This window comes from Plasmodium relictum (assembly GCF_900005765.1).
Source record: "Plasmodium relictum strain SGS1 genome assembly, chromosome: 2".
Lineage (NCBI taxonomy): Eukaryota > Apicomplexa > Aconoidasida > Haemosporida > Plasmodiidae > Plasmodium > Plasmodium relictum.
Genome location: NC_041680.1, coordinates 95,269 through 119,220, shown reverse-complemented (window position 1 = coordinate 119,220; position 23,952 = coordinate 95,269). Strand labels below are relative to the sequence as shown.

Here is a 23,952-nt window from a genome sequence, read left to right as displayed (position 1 = left end):
ATATTAAAAAAAAAAAAAAAATTTATAATTCTGTGAACTTTTTTTAAATGGCAATAAAATAAAATAACCTCTTATCTTAAAAAATTGAAATTTCTTTAAAATTAAAACATTCATATATTGAAAAAAAGAAAAAAAAATACATATATATCTTATATAATTATCTAATTTCCATTTTGTCTACTTTTTAGTATATACTATCAAAAAATTTTATTAAAAAAATTGATAAATTATGTTCTTAAAAATAAAAGAAAAAAAAGAAATTAATATTTTTTATATATTGTTTTTATTATCATATAAAAATATAATGTAACATATAAAATTTAAATAAGTATAAAATGAAATTCAAATAAGACATTTAAAAAAAAAAAAAAGCTATAAAAACAAAATTTCATGTATTAAATGAACATTAAATAAATTTCTTAAAAACTATTACAAAAAAAAGGAAATAAGCAAAAATAATAAAAAAATAAAAATTATAAAGAATGTAAAATTTTCAAATTTAAATATCATTCAAATGAATAATTAAAAAATTATAATTTTTCTTTTTTATGGAATTACTTAGTTTTATTTTTAAGAATTATTTAGCAAACTCCTTTTTATTTTTTTTATTTTATTGTATACTTTTTTTTTTTTTAGAATTAATTCCTTTTTGTTTTAATTTAATTTATATATATATATATTTTTCAAGTTTTTTTTTCTTCCGAATTAAGTTGTAGAGCATTTTGTAGCTTGCTTTGTATGAATTCTATAATTTTTGTTTTATTTAAGGTATTATCAATAGTTAAGTCAATTAATTCATTATTTAAAGAATTGTTTTTAAAATCTAAAGTATTGAAGTTAAATATTTTTTGCGAATATTCTTGGTTGAAATCATAGAAGTCTTCGTATCTTGTAAAAGGGATTATATTTTTAAACATCGTCTTAGCGTTTTCACTTTGAATTCTTTTTAATGTTAATTTATTTTTTGTTAAATAATTAAAATCAAATAAATCACTTTCTGCTGGAAGTAATGCAGAATATATATAAATTATATCAAACACCTTTCTTGTATCATTATAAAAATTTTCTTTTAATTCTTGCTTAATATAAGAAAATTTATTATAAGGATCAAGAAATATCTTTTCATTTTTTATTTCAAAGTTTATGAAAATACCTTTATTATAAGGAGGAATAACATAATTTTCGTTTATAAATTCAAATGTATACAATTTTTTCATATTATATGCTACTATGTTTTTAGTATCTTCTTTTAGGTATTTAGACAAATCTGTTTTTAAAAAATTGAAATACTCATTTTGGATTTCACTTAGCTTTTCTTCTTTTGTATTCTTTTTTGTTTCAAAAAATGGATTTATTAAAATAGGTTCAAATTCAAAACTTAAATGGTTATGCATATAGAAGTTTTCTTCTCTTTTGTTATTTAAATTTTTTTTTTTTTTTTTATGCTTTTTTTTTAAATTGTTTAAAAGAAAATCCATGGTATTTTCTTCATATGTACAATTACTGTTAGTGCAGCTGTATTGCATTAAGTGTTTCAGAAATATTTTTTCATTTATAGAAGTAAATATAGAAAAAGAATTAAAATTAATGTAATTGCTTTTATATTTATTTTTACTATTCCCTATAGAGTAGCAGTATTTTTTTTCTCTAAAGTGTTCATTTTGAAATAATTTAGGAAAATTAGTTGAATATAGTTCATCTTTTATCTTGTATTTTCCTTCATTTTCGTTATTTTCTTTCTTTATTTTTTCTTCTGAAATGTAGGAATTGTTTTCCTTTTTTATGTTCTCTGTATCTTTGATTTTATCACTTTTCTTTTTTCTTTTATTTTTTGCATTTCTGCTTATAACTTGTAAAAAATTGATTTTGTTTGTATAAAAAATAGGTACGTAATTATATACTTTTTTACTTTGATTTATTATAAGATTATTTATAGATATATAGAAAGGTAAGGTGGAATGATCAAAAAACTCGTTTCCTTGTGAAAAAGGGAAAAAAGAATATTCAATTTCAATTTTATTAATTCTATAATAATTAATATTACTTTTTAAATAATTCAATACATTTAAGTGTTGAAAAGGAACATCTTCACTACTTCTAAAATTTTTTAAATAATCAATATGCATTTCTAATTTTATATTGTATTTTTTATTATTATTTAAAAAAAAATTAAAGAAAATATATATATGATAGGGCCTCTTATAACTGCAATAAATCTTATTAACATATTCATTTAAGTATTCAGATTTCTCATTTTCATAATAACTTAAATTAACACTAGAACTCAGTTTAGATTTATTTTTTTTGCATAAAAATTCATATAAAGGATTATAATGAAATCCAATAAATAATTCAGTTAATACCACTGGAGTTTCAAATTCTATATATCCTTTTTTGGATAATAATAAAATATCATTACTTTCTTTAATACTTTTATTTATTAAAAATGTATGTTCTTTTTTTTCTTCTAGTGTATTATTTTGAATGTTTAATAATTTCATTCTTTTAAATCGTTCAGATGATTGTATTTTACTATTTAAGACTTTCTCATACATGTAGATTTTTCCTTTTTCATTAAATCTCAAATTATCATCTATTATTTTTTCTTTTTGATAGTCAACTGATTTTAAATCATATAAATCATTATAAATATAAAAATTTTCATGGAAATGACTTTGTTTTGAGTGATCAAAATTGTACTTATTATCACCGTTTTCATTATTAATATCATTATTATTATTATTATCATTATTAATATCATTATTATTATTATTATTATTATTATTACTTCTACAACTACTACTACTATTGTTATTATTATTTTTTTTTTTTAAACTATTGTTATATATTTCTATATTTATTATATTTTTTAAAATGCCATAATTCCACATACCTTTTAAAATAAAATTTGCTCTTATGCTAGTGTTTATATAATTAAAATGTATATTTTTATTTATATAATTATTATTGTAACATACATCCATCTGAAATAAAAAATCCAAAAACATCTTCTTGTGATATTTATAAATAAAAACAACATTTTTACAAACACCGTTGTAATCTATTTGTAATTTATAAATGTTTTTACTATAATTATAATCTTTATATTTTTTTAAATTACTTAAAATATTTGTAGAAAGCATCATCAATTTTGATTTATTTGAGTTAAATTTTTTCCATTCTTCATATATTACATTACCAGAAACTTTCATGCTTTCATTATTTTTTTTATTGATGAATAATAATTTGTCTTTTTTATAATTTTTACTAAATTCCCCATTGTAATTAACATATGAATAATTATTATATTGTGTGTGATTATCATTGGGGTTTATACGTTTTTTTAAATTAAATATTAATTCAGAATTTTCAATAGAATGAAAAAATACGCAACCAAAAATATAATTACTATTATTTTTTTTCTTTTTCCAAAGTAAACTATCCAGTGTTCGTAATTTTAAATTAATTCTTTTTATTGATAAAGAACTGTTTTTCTCTTTATCTCTTGTACAAATTCCTATATTTAAATTTTTGTTGTTTTTAAAAACTTCGTCAAAATTATTTTTTATTTCTATATTTAATTTTTTTAAAATACTGCTAGCAGTATTTAAGCTAATTTCATTCTCTATTTTTTTAAAGATTTTGAAATATTCTAAATCTTCGTTATATCTCATAATATACCTTAATAATAAATTGTTGTTATTAATAAGATTAAATGATTTCTTCAAATGTATACTATCACTATTATCATTGTTATTTTCATCCTCATCTTCGTCATAATTGTATTCATCTTCTTGAATGTTTTTTTTATTTATATTTTCAGAATTTTCTTTATAAATGGAATTCTTTTCTTTAATTAAGTTACGTTTTTCTATATTATTATTTCTTTTATCGGTATAACTATTAGAATTTTTTAAATATATATAATTAGAATAAGAGTTATCCCAGGCATGTTTAAAAATTTGATTAAAATTTATTTCATCTATTGCTAAAGATAATGGTGATAGGAAAGATAAACTTCTCATATCACCTAGGTTTTCTCCCATATATAAACCTTTAATTTTATATTTATTATTACTGTTAGTTAAATCAGTAGAGTTATTTAATATATTTGTTTTATTTTTATCAATAAAATAAGAATATAATTTTTTAGAATTCTTTATTTGGTTATCAGTTTTTGTAAAAAAAGAAAAAGTATCTAATAAAAAATGAAAGAATTTATAAAATATGTTATGCTTTTCATTATTTTCTTTTTCCTTTTTAACTTTATTCATTGTTTCTTCTTTAATAGTAGTAAAAAAGGGATTTGTATGTAAATATATATATTTTACTTGTTCTTCCTCATCACATCTTTCTTTTTTTTTTGTAACTTTTTTTTCATTTTCAGTATTATCCTTATTTATATTATGGCAATCTAAGTCATCACAACTTGAGCAATATGGAGATGAAAGTTTTTTATTTATAACATTATTAGATGATATATAAACGTTATCTCTAAAATTTTCAACAAAAAAATCAGCTAAAGATGGGTGGATAATTAAATTACATAATGCTTTTGGATGAACACAAATAAATAAACTTACTAATATAAACTTAAAAAATAACATTTTAAAAAAAAAATCATTTTTCTTATTATATATACTTTTTTTTCTTTTTTAAAAAAAAAGAAGAGTATTAAAATTGAAGTGTTTCTTCTATTTTTATTAATACTTGTACATTAATGGATATTCATTTTTCATAAATGTTTCTTATTAAGGATTTATATAAATAAGTTTTTATAATTTTTTTATATTTTTTGATATATATACAAGTTATTAGCTTTTATAAAACAATTATGAGTTTTTAAGCGTAATATATATATATATATATGTTTAAAAAAAAAAAAAATTTATATAGTTTATTTTCCATAAAAATAAAAAAAAATTAAGAGATATTTTTATACATTAATATTTTTATTTTTCAACTTTTTTTAATTTTAATTTTTTTATTTTTATTATATAGTTAAAGTAATTTAAATTGAATACTTTGTTCTAAATTTTCATAATATAAATATTAGATGAAATTTTATATATTTTTGAAGAATTTAATAAGCCTAATTTCATTATTAATTATTATCAAAATAGTTATTTTTTTTATGTTATTTTTTTTAAAATTTATATATTTTTTAAAATTATTTTAATATTTTCATTTGAAAAAACCCATACATATATATAAATTTTTTTTTTTTTTTTTTGGATGTATCTTAAGACAACATTTTTGCAAATAGCATACATATATATATGTAATATTTTTGCTTTGAGAATTTCATGTAAGTGTTTGAAATTTTTTTTTATTTAATATAATTAAAAATAAATAACTATCTTAATTGTATTTTTCGTAATTATTTTGATACGATTATACTTTAATATTTTCACTGTATTTTGTTATTTTTTTCTTTTTATATAAATTGCTAAAAGTTTATTACAAATAAAAACTGTATATAAAATTTATTTCAATATTAAATAACAGTGTATTAAAAAATGTTAATATAAAGACAAATGCTCAAAAGAGTATATATAGAAAATATGTAAAAAAAAAAAGTTAAATGAAGTAATTATATGTTAACAAGTAGTATAATGGAATTAAAGATATATTCAAAATAAAATAACTAAATAAAAAGTATATATATAAATAATATTATTTTATTTATTTATAAGTTTTCATAATATAAATTGTCTATTTATGTTAAAATGTTATTGAAGAAACATAAATTCAATAGCTACTTTTTTTTTAATCCAATATCAATTTAATGATCCACTCGTATATTTATATATATGTTTAGAAATATTAATAAAATCCTATTTAAAAGATTTTGAAACTTGATAATTTTTATAAAATTTCTTAAAATTACATGTTATTTTTTATTATAGAAAAATAGAAATATAAAGTAATAATAACAAAGTATCATTATGGTTAAGTAAATATAAATAAGAGAATTAAAAAATCAAAATAGTAATATCTTTTAATTTTTATAAAATTATTTTTAAAAACAATTCTTTATACGAACAAATATAAAAAAGGGTCACTTTTTGCGTTTTACCCTTATAAATTTAAAGCACATTTTTAGGAAAAAGAAAAATATGAAAAAGAGAAACTTAAATTATAAAAAATAAAATATATAAAAAAGTAATACAACAAAATTTTCTATAGAATAAATAAATATATTTTTTTATAGGAATTAAAGTGCAAAACAACATATAAATATGTATATACACATACATACACACACACAAAAAAAAAAAATAAAAAAATAAAAATAAAATAACAAATAGGCATAAGTATATAATAAAATTAGGATTTTTCTTCTTAATTATCAATTAACAAATAAATGAATTTTTTTTTTTTTTTCAAAAAATATTATTTTTTCTTATTTAAAAAAAAAAACATTTTTATTTTTGTTTTTCGAAAAATATAAATTGTTTATAAAATTTTGTTTTGATTGAATATAGAATTCTTCTAATTACTTTTTATACAATTTTTGGAGTTTCTACAAATTTTTTCTTTTTATTGTATACTATATTTATATTAGTATCATAATAAACTACTTGTTTTTAAATTATATTTGCCCAATAATTCTTGGGTGCTTCAATTGATTATACATAAGGCAAATTGCAATAAAAAGAGAAATCAAGCCAATGAGTAAATATAGAATACCTATTGACTGAACTTTTTCGTTAATAAAAACAGAATCTTCTGCTATAATAAAGTACTTCTTTCCATTAAATTCATTAACGGGAAAGTTATTCTTTATATTTACATAAATAGGTAATTCCACTTCTGATTTTATTTTTGCATATTTTTTTCGAAATTTCGATAAAGCAGCTGTTTTCATCCATACAATAAAATGAGAATTCTCAACCCCATAACCGTTTTCCTCATTCATATTTAAATTTGTTAAATATTTTTTATCCATTAACCAGAAATCTACTTGTTCTCTATATATATACATTTCACTTTCTGATGGATTTTTAAATTTATTATAATCACTGTACCATGTAATTGCTTTTTTTGATTCATCTAATTCTATTATTTGCTTCAAATAATTATCTGCGTAAATGGAAAATGTATCATTAAATACGCTTCTTGCTACCAAACCACATGGATGCAATACTTTACCCTCTTTATTTTCAGTAATGGGGGAACATTGAGACACATCGCTAGCTTTCGTATATATTTTTCCCTGTGTAAATAAAAAATAAAAAAAATTTTATTTTGACATTTTTTTACAATGAAAAAAGAAAAAAATTGGAAAAATTGGAAAGATGTAGATATATTTGAAAATAATGATATTGCAAATAAATAATTTTCAAAATAGAGAAATTGCATACATATATTTTATATACCATTAATTGATTGTGAGATTTGGAAATAAGATATTTTTTATGATTTTGATGAAAATTATGTAATTCGTAATAAATGTAAGAATTTTTTCTAAATGGCCTTTTTGGTCCAGAACAAGAATTTTCATTTATTTCTAAAATTAAAGAATCGTTTTTATATTGATTATAAGGTATTTTACATTCTTTTCTTGTTGTAGATAAAATAATAAATGTTAAACCAACTATTATAAATATTATAGATATACATAAATAAGTTATAGTTAAACATAGAGGTGTCCAATAATGTTGCCATGATTTTAGTTCTTGTTGTTTAAATTTTTCAATAATAGAATTTTTTTTTCTTTCTTTTATATCAAAATTATTTTTGTTTTCCTTTTTCTTTTTTCTTTGTTGTTGTTCTTCTTCTTGTTCCCTTTCTTCGTCTCCATCTTGTAATCTTTTCATTTTATATTTCGTTAATATATTTTTTTTATTTTTCTTAATAGTTTCCTCTTTGTTTGTAATATTATTTGTATATTTAAGATAGTTATTCATATCATTTGAATTTTTTTTTTTGTCTTGAAAATAATTTATATTGTTGCCGCTATCTATTACATCTTTGTTATATCCTAATAATTTTAATTCATAAGATTTTTGTGTATCTTTATTTTCAAATATATCTTTTTCTTCATCTGTTTTTTTTTTTGTTGTTATTGTTGAGTTGTTTATTTGTATAATATTTTTTTTCATTTCATTATTTTTATCCTTTTTTTCATTATCATTTTTTTTTTCTGTTAATTTTATACTTTCTCTTTCTATACCATCATTTTTTTGTAACTCTTTTTTATAAGTGCCTTTTTTTTGGGTATGTTTTTTAGTTTCGTATGATTCTCCCCTTTTTTTACTCTTTCCTTTTCTTATTTTTGCTTCTACATTCTTTTTTACATCTTCTTCATCTCTAAATACATTTATAGCTTTTATTTTATTTTCTTTTTTCTTAATATCATTAGAATCATTCATTATAATTTTTTGAAAAAACTCTTTTCTATTTGAGTGTTTTTTTTTTTTTTTTCTTAAGAAAGAAAATTTTAAACCTCTTAATTATAACATTGATATATTTTTATTTTTACATATATCATATATGAGAAAAAAAACAGTTTTCTTAAGGGAATTACTAAGAAAAGAGGACAAACAATATCAGTAAAAAAAAAAATATATAAATAAAAATGAATGAGTAAAAATAAAGAAAAAAAGAAGAAAAGATTGAAAAAAGAAAGGACAAAATAAAGATTAAAAAAACCTCAAATATGTTATAATATGCAGGATGATGGTAAAATAAAAAAAAGAAAATGAAAGAATTAACTAAAATACATGTATATATATATATATTTTTAATTAGACACCAACAAAAAAAAACATTACATGAAATAATTAATAAAAAAAAGGGTTTCAATATAATATAATATATATAATAATGATAATTAAGATGGTTTTAAGATAAGTAATATCAACAAGTATATATCTATATTTACAAAACTTTAAAAAAAAAAACCTTATTATTTATTGATGAAAACATAATTAAATAATAATTTATTATTATATATAATATTCTAGATATATAATTAATTACTAAAATGTATCTACTTAAAATTTTTATACATGTATTTGTATATATATATATATATATATATATATATATATATATATATATATATATATATATGTATTTATATATTAATTATTGTTTTTTCTATTTTTTTTAATGTTCTGATAAACATTCGTTCTTTTGATTTGTTCTAGTTTTTTTTTTTTTTAAATTTATAAATATGTTAATAATTTTTTTATTTAATAAAGCAATGTAGTAATAAGTATTTTATTCTATCTAATTACTGTTCCAATTTATTTATTCTTTACTAGTAACTTTATAATTTGATAAGAAATAAGAATAACAAGATTTTATATTTTATATATTGTGTGCAAAATTATACTAAAATAAAAATTCACGTAAAAATATTACACTTATAAAAAAAAAAAAAAAAAAAAAAAAAGTCAATAATTACTTCAAATTAATGTATTATTTTTTTGTAAATATTATAATAGATTCTGAAACAAATTTAAACATATTTATGATTAAAATTATTATAACTTCAAATCATATTTAACATACAATGTACTATTTTAATGTAAGAGAAAAAATAAATGTTCAAAAATACTTTGATAAAATGCTAGTATTTTTTTTTTTTAGTTAATAGAAAAAAAAAATTTTAAATAAAAAATCTGCATTATATTATATAGACACTTTAATTTTTTTTTTTTTTTAACATATTGATACATTAACAATGAAATAAAAATAAATATAATTCACATATTAGAATAATAATAAAAGTTTATGTTTCTTTTGTTCTTGCTATTTTTTTCCTTTTTTTTTTGGGGGTTTTGAAGAAATTTATACACAGTATGATACTTTTATTACTGTTATTAATTTTATTTTTGGTATTTCATTTTATCTTTTTTATTATTTTCTAATTTTCAAGAGTGAATACGGCATTCTTATTGTATAAAATATATGAAAAACTTTTAAAATTATCCTTTAGGCTCGCTTATCACTGCCATTAAAAAAAAAAAAATAAATAAAATAATTAAAATAAAATTTTTTTTTCACTTTTTATAAATCATAGTCTAATATAATTAAGCTTAACGTTTGATAAAAATAAAAAGAATCTTTTTTTTTTTTTTTTTAAAACATACACCTATAATCACATGCAAAATCATTTTTTTCTTTTATGAAATATGAAACATGTGTAGATATATATTTTATATATATGTACATTTAAAAGAAAAAAAAAAAAATGATTTACATATGTAAAAAGATGATTTACTTAAAAACATATATATATATGGAAGTATTTAATTTTTTATTTTATTAAAATATAGTGTAGTTGTTATCATCCTATAATACGAAAATAATAAATAATAAAATGCTTTATTTAAGTAAAATTCCATCAAATTTTGTTTGAAACCATTTCATAGCATCTTCTTTTGTAACTTTATGAGTTTTTGAGATTCTTGATCTTCTTCTTCTTCTTCTTGTAACTCTATATCCTGGTCTTGATAAATGAACATAAAAATCCATTCCGTAAATACCCGTGGAAGGGTCATATTTGATTCCTAAATCAATATGTTCTTGAATACCAAAACCAAAATTTCCTGTATCTGAAAAATTTTTTCTTCTTAATTCATATTCTTTTACTTTTAATCCTTTTTCTAATATTTCTAATGCTTTTTTTCCCCTAACAGTGACATAACATGATATTTTTTCATTTCTTCTTACACCAAATGATCTTATTGTAAATCGACATTTTCCAAAAATTGGTTTTTGCTCAGTTAGTTGTTCTAATACTCTTGCAGCTCTTGTTAATCTATCTCCTGACTAGAAATTTAAGAAATATTAAAAATGAAAAAAGTATTCAAAAATAAAATATTCAAAATTTTCAAATTATATTAAATACATATATATATATATATATATATATATATATATATATATTCAAAAAATTTTTTAATATAGTATATTTATATTATCTTATATATTTTATTGAAAGATGCTTTTAAAATATGTAATTAAAAATCATGATAATTATTTATATAATTATTTCTTTATTTTTCTTTCTATATGAAATATTGTGATACTCTTATGAATTAAATGAAAGAAAGTTCTTATATTTAAAAATTATTTCATATTCTATATTTCCACATTTATATATAAATTATTTTTAAATAGTTTTGAAAGCATTTTCTTTTATATTAAATAATAAAACATAAAATAGAATATATATATATATATATATATATATATATATATATATAAAATGATATAGTAAATTTCTTACTTCTCCAACGCAAATATTAAGAACCAATTTGTTAACTTTAATTTCTCTCATAACATTTTCTTCTTTTTTCTCCATTTTTTCTTATTTTATAAAATATAAATTTTTTTTTAAAAAATATGAAATAAAATAAACGAATTAATTTTAAGAAATAGTATCTTTTTAAAATCTAATTTTTTTTTTTTTTTTTAGTAATTTTTATACAACATTATTCTATTATAAATTCACCTATTCCTTTTTCCTTAAAAGAAATAAGATTTGGGGATATTTAATATGAAAATAATTAAAAAAAAAAATACGTATATATGTACTATTTCATTACATAAAAATACATAATACAAAAAAATTTAGGATAAATGGAAAAATAAATTCACAAAAATTTATTGAAAATTATCTTTATTTATAATTTTGTACGTTCTCTTGCTCCATATATATGTATATATATAAAATAATCAAAACTATTTTAAAAAAAATAAAATGAAATGAAAAAAAAAAAACAGAAAAAGAAAAAAAGAAAAAGTAAAATTTTTGGTGGGGAGAGGGGTGAATCAGTCACTTACATTTAGAGCACTAACTTAAAAAAAAAAAATTATTTGTACATTCACAAAAAAAATGATGTTTTTTACATAAGGCGAAAAAAAAAAAAAAAAAAAATATTCTTCAAAGAATATACAAAATTCAATATTATTAAAATTTTAGTGTATTTTTCATATATATATACATTTATATATATATTTTTTTATTAAATAAAAAAAAAAAAAAAAAGAAAATGAGAAAGAATATTTAAAATTATTTTGAAACAGAACTAAAAATTGTTGAAAAAAAAATTCCAAAATTTAAAATTTTTTATTATATAATTTTATTTTTTTTTTAATTTATTTTGTTGTTTGAAATTTAAAAATGGAGAAAAAAATACTTCCACATCATAAATATAGTTATATACCAAAACAAAACAAAAAATTCATATATGAATATTTATTTAAAGGTAGCTTAAACATTTGTATGAATTTTATATATTTATATCTTATTTTTTTGATTCATGTATATGTATATATATTAAAACGAAATATGCATAATAAGAAGTGTATGAGTAAACTTTTAATTATAAATTTAATAAGAATTGAGTTTCATTTATTTTTGTGTGTACTTATATACTTTTTTTTTTTAATTTTTAGAGGGTGTTATAGTAGTAGAGAAAGATGCTAAAATACCTCGTCATCCTCATTTAAATATTCCCAATTTGCATATAATGATGACATTAAAATCATTGAAGAGCAGAAACTATGTTGAAGAAAAATATAACTGGAAGCACCAATATTTTATATTAAATAATGAAGGTATTCATTATAAATATTTTATTCACTAATATATTTCACTAATTTTAAATCACCTTTATATATTATGATTTTATTCTATAATTTTTTTTAAGGAATTGAATATTTAAGAGAATTTTTACATTTACCTCCATCTATATTTCCTGCAACTTTATCAAAAAAAACAGTCAATAGAGCTCCAAAAATTGATGAAGAAATTACAAGAGATTTCAGACAACCAATGGGAAGAGGAAGAGCTTATGATAGAAGAGGCTTTGAATAAATTTTAATTATAATTATTTTCTTTTATTAATATTATTTTTTTTTTATTATTTATTTTTTTTTTTTTATTATTTACACATTCTCATAAAAAAAGCTATTTATTTAAAAGAATTACTTGATTTTTAAAGAAAACGGTATCAACAAAGTTTACAGTATTTTTAATTACACAAAAAAAAAAAAGAAAAAAAAAAAAGAGAAATTGTAATGAATTAAAGTAAATTAATAATTTACTATTTACTATATGAAAGTAGTATAAAAATAGTATTTTAAAATAATTATAATTTTAATTTACTATATATCATCTAATCACATGTATGTAGAAACAAAAAAAAAAAAAAAAAAAAGAAATAAAAAATAAAATAAGAATAAATATATAAATAAAAAAGACTAAATATGCAAGTTAAAAAATATTTAAATACGTCTATAAATGAATAAAATGTATAAAATTAAGACTTTTCATTTGTCATTATAAGTATAATGAACATATTAAAAATAATATTATTTAAAAACATTGATATAAAGTATTATTAGTATAAAATAAAAAAAAAAATTATATAAATTTATGATTTACTAATCAGCAAGGATCAAATGAAAAAATTTTATATTAAAAAAAAAGAATTACTTAAAAATATATATAAGTAAAATTTTTAATAAAAGGCATTACTAAAAAAAGAAAATATATTTTTTATTTATAAAATTTATATATTTGTTAATAAAATAATATTATTGATTTCATATTATGGGGAATATCACTTCATAATGAAACACATTAAATATACATTTTAATTTAATTTGTATCTTTTTAAGTTATTTTTTCTTCTTTTTTTTGATACACAGTAAGTAATATGCTAATTTTTTTTTATATTTTATAATTTAGTTTTTTTTTTCTTTTTTTTTTTTTTCTTTTCTTCTGTATTTTCCTCTATTTTTTCCTCCAAAACAATTTTTCCTGAAAGCCTATCTTCTCTTTTTTTTTTTCTTTTAAGATATTTATTTTCTATCATTGTTTTAATTTTAGATTGAATAACTTTGTAATTTTCTTCTTTCTTTTTTATATATTCTTTAAAAAAAGATGGTAATTCTATGTCATAAAATTTCATAAGTGATTTTTTAGTTTTTTCAGAAAACTCTTTTCTTTGTTTTTTGTAAAGAGAATTTTCACTAATAATCTTTTGCCTCATAGTGTTATAGTTGACAGACTCTAAAAAAGTTTTTTCATATTCTTTTTCATTAAAGTTAGAATAATAATCATTCGCCTTTTTATTAAACATAATATATAAGTAATCAGGTCTGATTCCTTCCATGAAATCTCTATTTTTAATTTGATTTTTAATTGTTTCTAATTTTAAAAATGCATTATCTCTTTTCAATTTATTATCACATTTTTCTATATTTAGAAAATCAAAAAACATTTTTAATATAGAAGGATGAATACCTTGATTATTTATTTCTTTATTTACTTTTCGTATAGCATTAGGTAAAGTCGTTTCATCATTTTCTAAAATTTTTGTAATTCTTTCATGATCATCTAAGGGTGTTACAGGTGATACTTCTTTTAAATTCCTTATAGCCATCCATTCTTTCCACAACAATTCTTTTTCATACATAAATATTTCTGTGTAAGATGGCATATAAAATCTCATTTTGTATTCTATATTATAACAGAAATCATCATATGATATTTCATATTTATTGGTAAACAATTTGTCGATGAATAATCTAGGTGTTAATGAATAACAACATAACGGTTTAAACGGATCACATATCTTTCCAATTAATTTTAATAATTCATACTTAACTGGATCAATTAAACCAAAAGGTAATTCATATCCCTTTAAAAATTCTGATTTAATTTTATCTTTTAAAATTATATATGGTTCTCTTTGAATATCATAATCTGGTAATTTATAAGGATATTCATTAATTAACTCTTCTATTGATTTGTATTTCGACGATGATTTATAATCATTTTTATACGATTTATTTCTTTCATTTTCTTCTTTTTTTCTTTTATTTATTATAATTTTTGATTTTAATTGATTGCTTTTTTTTTGAGCTGGACGAGATACATACACACGATTATAATAGTCTTTTTTATTCGAAAAATTATTTTTAATAAAAAAGGAAGTACTTAAATTATTTCCTAAAATTATTGTATATATTGTTATTGTTATGAAGCTTAATATTTTCATATTTTTGTTTTTTTTAAATAATTAAAACAAGAAAACTTAATCCACTTTTTTTTTTTTTTTTTTCACTTTATTCATTTGAAAAAACATACTTTTTTATTAATTATTCTTTTTCTTATTTCCATTCCATTTTTAACATTTATATAGACAAAAAATAAAATATAAAAATTTTAAATGTATCAATAAGATATCAAAATTGAAAATATTGAAATTATATATTTATTTTTTTTTATATTATAAATTTTTGTTTTTACTATTTATATTGATTTTCTTTTTCTTTTTTTCTTTTTCTTTTTCTTCTTTTTTTTTGTTTATTTTATTTCACTTTAATTTTAATTTTGATTTTATTTATATTTATATTTTTATTTTATTTTTTTTAATTTTTTTTTTCTATTTTGTTTTACACATACATGATCTTTTTTTTTTTGTTTTTAAATCATATAAATGGTTTAATTTTTTTTTTTTTTTTTTAGTATGATGAGTCATTTGAATTTATGTGATTATGGTAAGGCAAAAGTTTATTTATGGAAAACTGAAAAAACTAGTGAAAAATTATTTTCTGAAATTTCAGATAAAATAAGAAATTTATATGAGAAAATAAATTATGATGATTTATTTCATCATTTATACACATATATAAAGTACATAAATGGAAGTGATAGTGATTTATTTATAAGATATGAAAAAAAAATATGTGAATGTACTATAAATAAAAATATACAAGATGATCATTATTTTTTTAGTATATTTAAAAATGCTAACTACGTTAAGAGAAATGGTAATTTATCAATAAGTTATATTGATTTAATAGATAAAAATATTAAAATAGATAGGATGAATTTATTTTCTAATATTTTTATGTCTATTGGTATACATGAGTTATATGATGAAGATATATTTAATAATGGCACTTCTACAACTACAAAAGGTATTGAAAAAAGAAAAAGAAAAAAAAAAAATCAAGAGGAAGATGAAGAAGAAGAAAAAGAGGAAGAAGGGAGAGAAGAAAAAAGTACAAATTTTCAAAGTGAAGAAAATGGATATTTCAATAAATTAAATGAAAACATAATTAATCTAATTAATTCTTATAATAATATATTATTTAGTAATAGCTGTGTTTTTATACAAAGAGTATTAGTAATTCCATCATCCGATAAATATGATGATATAATTATGATGAAAATAATGGAAATTAATGATAATTTTTTATATAAAAATAAAAATGGAGAAATCAATCAAAATAACAACATATATAATACCTCAAAAAATTGTCATTTAAGTAGTTTAGAAGAATTTAAAAATAAAGAAAAAAAAAAGAATGCCATATGTGATTTTTTATTGAAACCAAATATTTCTGTTATAAAAAATTCTCCATATAATGATTCATCAAACAATTCCGAATTATTTATTTTTAATAATAGTGATACCAAATACCTAAATGAAAATTCTTATTCAGGACATAATGAAAATGAAAAAAATATAAGTAATAAAAAAATTAAAGATAGCAAAAATGCAGTTAATAGTAATAATAATAAATTAAGAAAAAAATATTCATCGAACATATTAAGAATGTTTAATAAAAATATAATAAAAGAATATAAATCATTAAATGTGAATTCTGATAGTGATAATTCTTATGATTACACTACGGAGAATTCTAATAAACGAAAAAATAATGATATTATTAATAATGTAAATGATATGGAAAATGCTTCAAATTCTGATATAAATGAAAAAAGAAAGAAAAAAAATGATCATAATTTTTCTTTTATGTGTGATAATTTTCACAATTTTAAAATAATAATTTTTCTTCCTTCTATAAAAAGGCATTTTAATATTCAATATAATAAATTTTTTCAAGCTATTATTTTTAATATTTTTTATATTTTTATTTTTTTTCTATATGATTTATTAACAAAAGATGATATGTGGAAATATATTCATACACTTATTGATAATACAGACTATGAAAAAATAAATAATAAAATAGTTAGAAATGATAATGCTTTTGAAGAAAAGAAAAACAATACATCAAATAAAAAAAAAAAATATAATTTAAAAAAAAATAATAGTAATCAAGATATCATTGATAAAATAAACACATACGAACATATATATAAAATAGATAATAATATATATAATAATATAAAAAAATATTACAATAATGTAAAAATTAATAGACTAGGTAAGGTGAATCATATAACTATTAAAAAAGAGGGTTTATTATATGATGATATTTATAAAATTGCAAAATCTAGCACAAATGAAGGAAACGAATATACTAAAGAAGATAAATATGAAGGTGATGATGAAGATGATAATAATGATGATGAGGATGAAGAAGATGATGATGAAGAATATGATGATGAAGATGAAGATGAAGATGATGAGGAAGATGAGGAAGATGATGAGGAAGATGAGGAAGATGATGAGGAAGATGAGGATGAAGATGAAATTAAAAGTTCTCAATGTAACAGTGAAGAAAAAAAAGAAAGTATAGATGAGTACGAAGAAGAAGAAGAAAAAAAAAGAAAAAAAAAAGGTATCAAAAGAGAGAAGAAAAGAAAAAAAAAATTTTCAAAAGTGAAAAATTATACATGCCGAATCAAAAAAAAGGAGGGAGATATATTTTTGTTATTAGGAAGTCCATTAGATTCTTTAGAAATATATATGAGTTGTTATGAAATAAGTAAAATTCAAGATGATTTTATGTATGAAGGAAATATAATTTTTTGTATTATTTTATCGATATATTTATATATAGTACAAAATTGGATAAACTTCTGTAAGTTAAATAATAATGAAAGTTATCCTTTCAAGTTTGCTGAAATTATCGAAAACGTTATTTTACAAACATATGAAAAATTAACACCTAATAAAAATACTAATTATTCAAATTTTTTTTTTGATACTTCTTATAGTGGATCATTAAAAGAAAAATCACATAATTATAATTTTAGTTTTTCATTGTATAACACTGATCAAAACAATGATGCAACAAATATAACAAAAAATATAAATTTATTTATTAATTTATTAAATGATAATGACGATAATTTTAAAAGAGAAGATGATTTCGTAGATAATGAAGATTATTATTTTTTTAACGTACTAATAAAACCGCATAATATATTGTTATATTTAATTAGATATATAGAATATAAATTAAACGAAGTATTATATAATTTTCAAAATTGTTCTTTTGCTCACGAATATTTTTGTGATTATTTGTTATGTTATTTAAAATATCTTCTCATGCTAAAAAAAAAGCGTTTTATTTTTTATATAACAAATAAATATTCTTATGTAGTTGAAAAATTTGAATATAATTTATATATAAAATATCATATGGAATTAGCATTGATATATAAATATATTGGGGCTTTCAGAAAGTTTTCTTTTACTATATATTTATTATGTATACGTTTTTTCTCGAATAAAAATTTTTTTTTGTCTTATTTTTTTCTTAATAATTTATTACCATTTTACAATTTACCTAGTATTTGTTTCAACTTTAGTTTTAGAACAACAACAAAAAATGAGAATAATAATTTCAGAAATGATCAAGTTTTACAATTTCAAGACAATAATTGTTTTAATCATTACATTCATAATATTTTTGTAAATAGAACTAATAAAATTAATGTTCCCTTTTATTGGCTTAGAAAAACTGAGAAGACTATTTCTAAGGAAAAAGGAGATGCAAGAAATAACGAAAATAAAGTGATAAATAACAATAATGATTATATAAATAACAGTAGCAGTAATAATAATAAGAAAGAATTTACAAAGAAAGGCAATATACAAAGTATTATTGATATTTACATAAACAATAAGCTAGAAAAAATTAATGTGAACCATGAAACAAACAAAAATAATATAAATAATTATGAAAATAATTTTATTAAAAATTCTTCTATTATTGAAGATGATAAAATTATAATAAATGAAATAAGAAAAGATGATTGTTATAATTATTACATGGAAAATGCTTTAAAAAATGTATATATTTACAGCATATTTGACAATCTATTCAACTCTTCTAATTTTTTTAGAGTAAGTAATTTATTTAATTTTTGTTCTCGTGAAATAAGCAGTAAAAGTATATTTCATTTAAATAAACATACAAAGAAATTACAGATATATAAAAAAAATAAAAAAACATATAATACTTCATTACAGTATGATATTCTTTGTTTTCTCTGTTTAGTATTAAAAGAAATAAATTATACAACAGATTTAGCTTTTTGTAATTTTTTGATGTTACTATTTTTAAATAAACACATATCAAAGCAAAAGCAAAAAGAAATATTGTATACTATATATGAAACATTAAATAAAAAAAAAAAATATATTTACTTCCCTCCTTTTATAACTTTAATATTAGATGAAAAAAGAAAAAAAAAGAATAGAAATTATTTAAGAAAGTTAGATGAAGGAGGGAGCGATTTTAACAATATATCTTCGTCTTCTGATTCTTCTCACTTGTATGATTTATCACCTGAATCATCTTCTTCTTTTGATTTTATTTCTTTCTCTAATATTAATTCTAATAAAAAAACTATGAATGAAGAGAAATTAAAAAAGAAAAAAATTAATCAAAAAAAAAAAAATTCAAAAAAACAAAACAAATTGCATTTTCTATATGGTTTTACCGAAGGAAGGTGCTCTCCATTGCCTATTTTAGTTAATATTGAATATGTAAATAAAAGTTATAATAATGAAGAAATTTATAAAAAGATGGAATTAAATAAGGTTAAGAAAGAGGAAAAAAATGATTCATATGAATATAAAGATGTTTTTAAGTATAATCCTTTTACTGAAAAAGAAACAAATGTAAAAATTCAAAACATGTGTGCAGTAAATGAAATAAAGAATGTGGTAATAACTTTAAAAAATACATTATATATTAATTTAGTGTTAAATAATGTGACCTTAATATCATCTGGAATAGCTATAGAAAATTATCCTACTAGTGTAATATTGTTATCGAAAAAAAAAAATAATTTAACAAAAGTTCAATTGTCTTTTAAAGCAAAAGAGACTGGAATGTTATTTATTTTAGGTATTTCTTACTGTATTAGTTATTTTTATTTTAACCAGTATCTTTTATATGACACATCTATTTTAAGGAAATATTTTATGGATAATCAATTTTTTTTTAATTATAACAAAAAATGTAATGATAATTATGAGAATGAAATACATAAATTTTCTGAAAACTCTCAAAGTTTTAAGTATGTTAACAAAGAGAGTGATGATATTTTACAAAAAAATACATTGTATAATTTTTATTTGAACTGTATTAATTCTAATATACAAGGAATAAGAGAAAAGGAAAATAATGGTTTATATTATAGTGAAAATAATAAAGAATTATATAATAAAGTAAAATTATTACATTATGTATTTAAATTATCCAATATATGTTCTATTTTTGTAATTGAAAATTATTTTTCTCTTAAATCAGAAATTAAGCTTTTTAATTTTAGTAAATATATTAATATTAAATCCTTGTTAAATGATAAATCTTATTTAAAAAGGTTTTGTATTACTTCAAATAAGGATAAGTCATCAAAAGTAAATGCTTCAAATGAGGAAAAAGATATATTTCAAAGAAATGATCTTCATGAAGATACAAATGAAGAAAATCATTATGAAAATAAGAAATATGAAAATAATAATAATAGTAATTTAGAAAATTTCTTTTTAAATAAAAAGGAAGAATATATTGATGATAAAAAAGAATTACGTAGTAATTATAGTGATGAAGATATTAAGGAAACAGACAAGTTTTTAATTATTGAAGATGACATAAAAAAAAAAAATTCAAATTTAAATAGTGCTAATGATTTGCCTGTAAGTGATTCTGTAGATAAAAGTAATTTATCTAATAAAAGTAATAAAAATAATTTTATTGATAGATGCAGAAAATATAGTAGTGAAGAAAGTCATATAAGTTTGAATAGAAAAAAAAATGTGCAAAATTGTGATCTATTGGATTCTATTAAAAGCTTATCTACTTATAATAAATGCTTCTTAAATAAAAAATGTAGTTCAAAAAAATCTTCTTTTTCTATTTCATCATCAGTATTGTCATCAATATCAACAACATCATTATCTTCTAGATTAACTGAAAAAATTTCTTCATTGGAAGAAAATAAGGATATTCAACCTTCCAATGATTCCATAGTTAACTTAAAAAAACCTTTTAATTATTACAATATTAGAAAAGATAGTAATGAGAATTTCGAAGATATAAATGGAAATCTTTACTTTTCATGTGATGCAAGGCATTCAGAATTATTAGAAGGAGAAATTAAATTTTTGTGTTTAATATTTGAAAATAAAAGTAATATAAATATTGATTATTTGAATATTATTGTAATACATAATGATAAGACACATGGGGATTACTTCATAAAATTTTTTTTCAATAAGGCATTTTGCTTAAAAAGTAAATGTGGAAATAATAAAGAAAAAATTATAAGAATAAAAAAAAATGAGCCATTAAAAGTTAAAAAAAATTATTCTTTATATATACCTATAAGATGCATAGGATCTGTTTTAATTAATGAATGCGAAATAAATATATTTTATTCTAGCAATAAAGACAGTTCATATTACTCTGTTCAAAATTTGAAATTAAAAATTAATGTAAAAAGAAATATATTTATTGAAAACATATTTTATTTTCCCTATGTAAGCTTTAATTATAAAGATATATTAAATGAAATGTTAAATTCAAATTATTATAATGCAGATATTATTAAAAAATTAGGTTCTTTAAAAAAAGAGAAGAATGAGAAAAGTATTGAAAACAATAAAGAAGAGATAATATATGATATAAATTTTTTAAGAACGAAAAGTTTTAAATATAAAGATATTAATATAGATAATTATCTTGAAAAAAAAAATACGCAAAAAAGGGAGAGTCATATTATTCGTAACTTAAATTATGATAGCGATAATAATTATGACAAAATAAACAATTTTGGAAAGAATAATAATATGAATAATGATATAAAAAATTATACTACAACTCATAATTTAATTGATAAGGATGATTCTTTTAGCGATTATAATAGTATATGTGTAATAAAAAAAGATAATAATAGTGATGAAACATATAAATATAAAGAAAATTTAAATATTTGCACAGATAATAAATATATATTTTTAGAATTATACATAAAAAATTTTAGTGGTTACGTAAACTATTGTAAAACCAAAAAACTAAAAAGACGACCAATGTGCATTGTTGATAAAGAAAATAATTTAAGTAAATGGGTACTTTGGATTAAAAGGATAAAAAGAAAAAAAAATTTTATTTTTGAAAACGAGGAAGATATTTTGAAGTATTTTTTACAGTATTTAGATTTTTATGTCTACTTAACTTTTTCTAGACATAAAAAAATGGGAATTTTAAGTGCTTACAGTTCTTATTTAAACAATATACACATTCATAAAAAAACAATTAGTGATTTTTTTTTTAATTTTAAAAGAAATAATAATAATGGCAGAATAGAAAAAAATGAAGCAGAAAAAGAAGAAAACAAATTTATCTTAAAATTAAATGATGAAGATAAATTGTTTAAAAGAAATAGTTCTTCTTATGAAAAGAAGGAATATTTTTTTTCTTCAAATAGTTTCACTCTTCCCCAAATGTCAGATAATAATGAAGAATATGGCATCTCTTCTAAAAATATGAAAATAGAAAAATTTGATGAGTACTTAAAAAAAGAAAAAAAAGAAGATAATAACAGTAACAGTAGTAATAATGAGGATTTTCAAATAAATATAAATAAATTATTTCATAAAAATTTCGTTAATGATATTTTTTATCCGTATATATTAATAAAACCAAAATTTTGTAATTGCAAAAAAAGAAATAGTGTAATTATACCAAAATGTTCAAAAATATTAAATTTTACTGATATTAAAAAAATTGGTATTAAAAAAAAATATTTTGAGTCTTCAGTAAATGAATTTTTTTGTGTGAAAATTTTTATAGATAATTTATCTTATATTGATTTGGGCAAATATACACTTTTAATATATCCATCTAATTTAAATTGTATAAAAATTATAGGAAGTTTAAATACAAGTGGATATCTAAGTAAATATGATTTCATTTCTTCTAAGACAAATCAAAATTCTAACAATTTTCAAAATAAAAAACTAAATAACAAAAAATCACATTTTTTGCATTCTTTCAATGTATATTCATTATTTCCAGGTAAAGTTCTATTTTATATAGCTATTTATTTTCATAACTTTCATACCTTTTTATTTTATCACGAACCTATTTTAGTTGCAATTGTTTAAAAAAGAAAAAAAAAATATATATACATATAACCATATTTTACATTAATTTTTATATTTTTTTTTTTATCAAATATATATATATATACAAATAATTAATATTCCTTAATATAATTGATTTATTTCTTATTTATATATTTGCTTATGTATTTTTTTTTTTTTTGCCTCTTCATAATTTTGTTTATCATGAGATATGACTTATATTATTTTTCTATGAAATATTATCGTATTAATATTTTTTTTTAATGCTTTTTTCGTTTTTTTTTTTATTTAATTTGAATTACGAAAAAGTAATTGTTAATGAAAAAAAAAAAAACTGTTTTTATATTTTAAATAAAACTATAAAAAAAATTATTAAGATAATTTTCTTATTGGTATTGTTGCCAAAAAGAAGAAAAAAGAAAAAGTGGAATTTAAATATACATAAAAAAAAAAAAATCTATATATATAAAATAATAGAAATAAAAAAAGAATTTAACAAAATTTATTTCTTTATTTTATTTTTATTTTTTTATTACAAATATATTTAAATTAAAAAAGAAAAACAAAATTAATATAAATAAAAAAGTAGTATAAAATAAATAAAATAGGTATGTAT

General features: G+C 18.1%; 6 protein-coding genes across 6 annotated transcripts; 2 read left to right on the top strand and 4 right to left on the bottom strand.

Annotated features, from left to right (window-relative positions):
- Positions 1-683: 683 nt before the first annotated feature.
- On the bottom strand, positions 684-4,607 carry PRELSG_0204000 (conserved Plasmodium protein, unknown function; the record flags this gene model as incomplete). Its single annotated transcript, XM_028679820.1, has 1 exon — positions 684-4,607. One exon carries the CDS (start codon positions 4,605-4,607, stop codon positions 684-686), a length of 3,924 nt encoding a protein of 1,307 aa, XP_028535501.1.
- A 1,988-nt stretch (positions 4,608-6,595) lies between these two features.
- PRELSG_0203900 (conserved Plasmodium protein, unknown function) lies at positions 6,596-8,378 on the bottom strand (the record flags this gene model as incomplete). The annotated part of the gene is made up of 2 exons (XM_028679819.1): positions 6,596-7,219; positions 7,383-8,378. 2 exons carry the CDS (start codon positions 8,376-8,378, stop codon positions 6,596-6,598), a joined length of 1,620 nt encoding a protein of 539 aa, XP_028535500.1.
- A 1,963-nt stretch (positions 8,379-10,341) lies between these two features.
- On the bottom strand, positions 10,342-11,323 carry PRELSG_0203800 (60S ribosomal protein L11a, putative; the record flags this gene model as incomplete). Its single annotated transcript, XM_028679818.1, has 2 exons — positions 10,342-10,788; positions 11,249-11,323. The coding sequence occupies 2 exons, from the start codon at positions 11,321-11,323 to the stop codon at positions 10,342-10,344; spliced, it is 522 nt and encodes a 173-aa protein (XP_028535499.1).
- Positions 11,324-12,145: 822 nt separating this feature from the next.
- On the top strand, positions 12,146-12,841 carry PRELSG_0203700 (40S ribosomal protein S10, putative; the record flags this gene model as incomplete). Its single annotated transcript, XM_028679817.1, has 3 exons — positions 12,146-12,230; positions 12,421-12,582; positions 12,675-12,841. The coding sequence occupies 3 exons, from the start codon at positions 12,146-12,148 to the stop codon at positions 12,839-12,841; spliced, it is 414 nt and encodes a 137-aa protein (XP_028535498.1).
- Positions 12,842-13,706: 865 nt separating this feature from the next.
- On the bottom strand, positions 13,707-15,032 carry PRELSG_0203600 (conserved Plasmodium protein, unknown function; the record flags this gene model as incomplete). Its single annotated transcript, XM_028679816.1, has 1 exon — positions 13,707-15,032. The coding sequence occupies one exon, from the start codon at positions 15,030-15,032 to the stop codon at positions 13,707-13,709; it is 1,326 nt and encodes a 441-aa protein (XP_028535497.1).
- A 474-nt stretch (positions 15,033-15,506) lies between these two features.
- Positions 15,507-23,357, top strand: PRELSG_0203500 (conserved Plasmodium membrane protein, unknown function; the record flags this gene model as incomplete). Its single annotated transcript, XM_028679814.1, has 1 exon — positions 15,507-23,357. One exon carries the CDS (start codon positions 15,507-15,509, stop codon positions 23,355-23,357), a length of 7,851 nt encoding a protein of 2,616 aa, XP_028535496.1.
- Between the last annotated feature and the right edge of the window lie 595 nt (positions 23,358-23,952).